General features: G+C 46.8%; 1 protein-coding gene across 1 annotated transcript in view; it reads right to left on the reverse strand.

The window, feature by feature from the left end:
* KCNK5 (potassium two pore domain channel subfamily K member 5) overlaps positions 1 to 1,465 on the reverse strand; it is a 35,293-nt gene extending 33,828 nt beyond the window's left edge. Inside the window, exon 1 of the mRNA XM_057370969.1 lies at positions 1,090 to 1,465. Within this exon, the coding sequence (XP_057226952.1) occupies positions 1,090 to 1,275 (186 nt within the window). The 5' untranslated portion in view covers positions 1,276 to 1,465. The remainder of the gene's footprint in view (positions 1 to 1,089) is intronic.
* Between the last annotated feature and the right edge of the window lie 4,535 nt (positions 1,466 to 6,000).

The following is a 6,000-nucleotide window of genomic DNA, read 5'->3' on the forward strand; positions in this document are numbered from 1 at the left end:
AACTTAAACCACAAACTTTTAGGATCAAGAACTTACACTCTTCTAAGCTTGCACAATATCGATTACACCAAGAAAACTAACGAGCCACTTTGCCATTCCTCTGTATATTAGCATTTTAATAGTCTTTCAGTGAATTTAAAATTTAAATAAATTTTTAAATAGTCCAAAACATAATGAACAGAAAATCTACTCGCTATAAACATTTCTAAAATAAAAGTCCCAAATGGCTCATTCTCACCACTGGAGCCCCRCGTATCTTGGCAGCCTGTGTTTCATGGATCACCATTGCTTGCCACCACATTTTAACGGATTCCACCATCCATAAAAACGCACTAACCAAGTTTATATTGCCCTCGGATTTAATACATAATTAGTTTTGAAGAGGCATTCTGCCAGATGAGCGAGACAGGACGATTATCAACTCCTTATGGCTTGAAAAAAAGTCAGTCTCCTAAAGTCTAACAGCGCGAGAGTTGCGAGCATCCCTCCGTGCGAGCCGTGCACCCTTTCCCCCAGTTACCCCGACAGACCTCCGGGACCCCCAGGCACCTCTTCAGCATTTCGTAAGGGAAGAATAAAAAAAAAAAAAGAAAGAAAACCAGACCAAATAGAGGAGGATCGAGACACTTGACTTCACCTTCCCTTCCTCTTAACACAACATCCATTGAGGTAGAAGGAGCCACCGTGGGCGCTAAAACAAGAGCCGCATTCACGGCGCCGGGCTGAGCAGCGGGCGGGAGCACACTGCGGGCGGCACCTCCGCGCCGGCCAGCTAGCGCTGAAATAAACCCCCGGCTCCTTTCGCACTCAGAGGCAAAGAAAGGCAGCGCGGACCCGTTTAAGGGCTCTATCATTATGTAGTTAGGAATGATTAGGAGGTTTTCCKAGGCTCCCGCTCGAGGGACAGTTTTTCGGCAGCGGGCTTTGTRAAGGCACAGAGGCGGTCGGGCTGTGCCGGGTCCCTGCTGGTTCCTCAACCCGCGGGTGCGGGCTTTTCCGCTCCAGGGTGCCCGGCAGCACCTGCTGCTGCTGCTGCCCGGCACCCCCCGGCCCCARCCCCGGCCCCCGCCCCGGCGACGCCCGCTGTACCTGCAGGATCTTGTCCAGCCCCTCTTGGCCCAGGCAAGGGAACTGCTTGAGCAGCTCCGTCTTCTGCCGCTTATAGTTGTCGGTAGCCGAGCGCCAGTGGGGCTCCTCCAGCACCTCGAAGATCGCCGCCCCAATGGACAGGTAGAAGATGATGGCCGAGGTCAGCAAGGGGCCCCTGTCCACCATGGTGCCGGCGGCAGGCGAGGCGGGTGGGCGGGCGGAGCGCGGCGGGCGGGCGGGCCGGGGCGGGTGCCCCGCGCTGTGGCCGTGAGTGCCCAAAGCCGCCCTGTCCTTCCCCTGACACCTCTGTCCACCCCGGCCGTCTGCCGTGCCTCCTCTCCCGGCTTCTGCCGCGCTCCCTTAATCTTCCACACTCCCCTCCCACTCTCTCCTCCTCCCTCCTCCGCTCCGCTTCGCTCCACTCCCCTCGGGCTGTCTCCTTCCCCCAGTTTTCTCCCCTCCTTCCAGARTAGCGATTTGAATCTGGTGCTCTCCCGCTTCCTCTCTCCCCCCCRCCCGCGCATGCGGCGCTGCCGCCGGGGAGAGGCCGCCGGGGCGCCYCGGGACCGAGCCCTCAGGGAATGAGCCCGCAGGGACGGAGCCCTTGGCCCGGCCAGGGACTGGCGCTGCCCGCGGGGCGGGAGGGCGGCTGTGGGCTCCGGCCATCGCCATCGCCCGCCCTCGAGGGGCCGCCTGGGGGAAGGGGAGCGGGGCCGCGACCTCCGCTCTTCCCGCCCTGCCGGTGTGGGGCCGAGAGGACAGCCCGGCCCGGCTTCTTCCCCCTGAGCACGGCCCTCCTTGCTCCCTCAGCCGTCCCTGCGTTCTCCTCCGCCTTTTCCCTCGAGTCGGGGGAAGAAGCGGTAAGGTCGCTCAAGTTTATTTTGCTTATTCCCTCATGCCCGTAGGTTCAGCGGAATTCCTGGTTTTCCACGCCGGGAGGCTGTGAAATGAGGTCTGTGGCTTTCCTGGATGCATGGTAGCGTGGGGGGAAGGTGAGCAGGAGCTCCGATTTGAAAAGAAAGTGTCCGCAGATTTTTTACCCCTTCCCTGAGACGTCCCCACGTGGGCATTACAGATCATTCGGAGCAGAAACTGCATCTTCCTTTTTTTCATGCTTTTGGTACCCTTAATAAATATTGTGGTGTCTGTGTGCTTGGGAGGGCGGGGGAGACACCGGGTAGTGATTTTCCATGAGATGCTCGAAACATCTGCCAGGTGAAACTCTCTTGAAGCTCATCCTGTTTGTGAAGCCTTTTCCAGGAGCCGCGTACAGCCAGGCACATACCCACATTCTTCCATATTCGAATGGGGTTGGAAATGGGGTTAAATGGGTCAGGAAGAGGATATAGCGATATGTTAAGCACCCTGGCAAAGTGCTTCTGGTGTGGACACGGTCCATCTTACAAACAGTGTTCTTGTGGAGGTAGTTTGGTTTTCTTCCTCTTCCAGCCCCCTCAATAGGAAGTAAGCACTCAAGAARTAGAGTGGTTCCTATCAACTGCATCAACACTAAGAGGTGTGGGATGTATAGGTACTCAGTTGGAGTACACAAACTAAAAGGTTAAGAGAAGCCCGTGCAGACATTGTTGAAATGGGAAGAGGGGGAATGGAGAATGAGGACAAAGGCAAGAAGTAGAAGATAAGGAACAGAGTATGAGAAAACAAAAAAGAGAGCACATATAAAGCAGGGGAACATGCCTTGGTTGGAAGATACATGGAGATACCTGAATAAAACTTTGAATCATGCCCGATGGATGCTTGTGTGAGATTGCCCCCAGAAAATCACATGACACTTAAGCAGTCCTTTCTACTAAWGTATATAGTGTTCAATAAAAATACATTTGCAACAGGTTCCTGGCAGCCAAAAGCAGGACTGGAGAAACCACAAAATCCACAGGCATGTTAAGTGATCAGTCTTTGCATGGGATTTCCCAGTTGTTTAAAAGAAACATTAAGAAGAGAAAAGGATTTTCAAACTGCAGTAGTTTAAAAACAAGTAATTTATATATGCCAGAGGAAATGGCAAGAAAAAAGCATTATAATAAACATCTTTTAAATGAGTGTTGTAAAGAAACTGTATTAAACTTTTTTATTAAGGCAAAAATGGGGGATGCTTCTTGAAGTTGAAAGGCTGTAATTTCCTTTTAATTAAAAGGAAAAGAATTTCATGATGCACAATTACCACATGAAAATTAATCCCAGGTGTTATCACTTGGCCCAAGACCTTTGCAAAACTTGAAAAGCCATTGGCCACATAAATKAATAATGTGAGCATCTGTCATTACCTCACTCACCGATTTAAAAGTAAAGTTAAAAATYGTGAGGTAAATAAGTACTTACGGCTAGTGACTGAAAGTATTGAAGAACTTTCAGTAGGCAAATTATGATAAAATTTTCCTTTCGGTGCTCTTACACCTTCTTCTGAGTCACCTGCAAGTGGTTAGGTTATTCCAACAGCAGCAGCAGTAGCCTGACACGTTACAGCAATGCTGCACTTGTGTGTTCCTGACCCCTGAACATCTGTGCTTTGTAACTGGAAGGTATTTGATTAAATTTGAAACTGTATTCTTCTCCATCTGTCTTTCAGTCTCTAAAGGCCCATTTATACATTGAAATAGTATCTTAAAGGCACAAGGAATGACACGAATGACCCTGAACCCACTGCAGCTACAGGGCACAGACAAGAGCAAAAGCACTTTCAGGCATTTTAYAGAAAGTTTGTTATTTTGATTCAGCGTTTCTACTTTCCAGTCTACACTCCCAGTCACTGATCCATAGTTAGTACTCTCAGTATCTGAGTCAGTCGGTTTGTTTAAAAACAAACTTGTAAAATCACATACCATTTTTCCCTGCGTTKAAATGCTGTCGCACTTGTTAGATTGTCTCCTTGTGTTTCCCCGAGTTTAAAAKGAGCAACATCCAGAAGAGTAGTTTRTTCCCCAAGGAACCATAACCAGCTACTTGTACAAGTAAAGGTGATCCACTGAGTATCAACAAACTTCAAGCACTTAGATATTTCCCTTTGATTCCATTGTCTTTTGCAGAACAAATTACAAGGCATGCTTTCATGTTACTGGCCAAGTAAGTGTGGCAAGAAGGCATTTTTTGTGTAGCTGGCCTCTCTTTGCACCTCCTGATCTAAAATGCTTCTTCTGACCTCAGAAAAGATCCGGTATCCTTTTATTCGTGGCCCTTTTCTCCTCTTTGTTTCCCTTGGATTTAACAGTACCACTATTGTGAACCCACAGCACCTGCCACATAGGCCCCACAGCTTTTCATGCTAGCTAAGTTAATGAAAAGGCTGGGGTTATTCACTCACAGGCTTTTAAATCTCATTAAAAATCAAGGGAGAAACAGCAGAAAGCACTGTGGTGAGCAATACCACAAGTATCAATCATTTGTGTTATTTGCATAGGACGTTATTTCAGGCTGTCCAGTCCAAAAGGAAATCTCTTTCATCCAAGCTGTATGTCTAAGACACATTTGCTGTACAGATGTTTCCTAGAACAGCCTGAAATGAATGAATCAATGTCAGAAAATGTTTTAGATGGAGCAAGTAAAAGACATTATTTGGGTAAAAGAAACCTGTCATGTAGTGGCAAAGACTGCATGTTATACTGAGTATGARCTGTGAGCCTCTCTTCAAGTCTCTGCAATTTTTCACTTAGAAGTCTGTTTTTGGCTGGTTGATGACTGTTCTCCATGCCTGTCAACTCTTCATCTTTCATATTTTTTAACTGTTGAAATTTAGACACCTCCAGCATTGCCTAAAAATGTTATGCATCTAGCCRTGTATGGTTTAACTAAATTGAGGGGTGCACTATCGTGACTATCGTGAGCAGTTCGGCTTCTTTGATGCAGTCCAGTGCACACAAAGAGGGTGAGGCTGGCCTGCAGATGATGCAGAATTTTATATGAGAYGTTTGTAGAAAGTTCAAAAATTCTCGATGGGATTGTTCATGCGTTTTGGCTCAAGTATTTACAAAAAGCACATTTTATGCCCTGAATGTACAGTAATACATAGTAAATCATAATAAAAATAATAAAAAMCTTTACCAAAACAATCTGCATACCACTGCAACAGCCTTTTTCACCCATGGACAGATAATGAGTGAACAAACACCACATGACAGATGTTAGTCATGCTGCTTAATGAATAACTGGTGATGAGTACAATACCTGTGTGGAATGGCTGTAATATGTTCAAGGAAAAATATGCATTTGGATCATCTGTTTTTCACTGAGGTGCCTGCAGTGCTCGAGAGAAATGTCTTCATCAGGAAGAAGCTTAGGTATTTCAACACTTTTTCTGCATGTATTTCCTTGACTGCCTTGTTCCTCAGCCATCCACAGCAGTCACTGGATGATGAAATGCATTTTCCTTCAAAATACTTTAAAAAGAAATACTCTGGCCTTCTCTTTCTGTTCCACCATGACCTCAGTAGTAGTGCCAAAAGCTTTATGGCAGTCCTTCATGCTGACATTCATGTCAGTGATCTAAGCATTCCAGAACACAGCTCTACAAAAAAAAGCCTGACTCGGTGCAATGTCAGTACTGGGCTGGCTTTTACCACCATGATACCCGGAGGACATTACTCTTCTAGATAATATGCTCAAGGATAGCTGAGCACCATGGYAACAGTCAGTGAATATGCAACAATCTGTTATTTTGTTATGTAAAACATCACTGTCAAGTCTTATTTTTSTGTCATTAAGAAGGAATTAAATTTTATTTTTGTATAGTAATATGGATGAATGTTTGCACATTGCCCCGAGACTTGTTTCCCAAGCCAGTTTAATTTTAATTTATCCATCTGGTGTCATGCAGTGCATACCTTCTTCAGTGTTACTGCCTGAGTGTGACAGGGCTGGATTACAGGGGAGAATTCAAGGAGCTGTTAGCCTCCCCTG

Source organism: Malurus melanocephalus, unplaced genomic scaffold, assembly GCF_030028575.1.
Source record: "Malurus melanocephalus ecotype Western Australia unplaced genomic scaffold, MMel_1.1 scaffold_5, whole genome shotgun sequence".
Taxonomy (NCBI): domain Eukaryota; kingdom Metazoa; phylum Chordata; class Aves; order Passeriformes; family Maluridae; genus Malurus; species Malurus melanocephalus.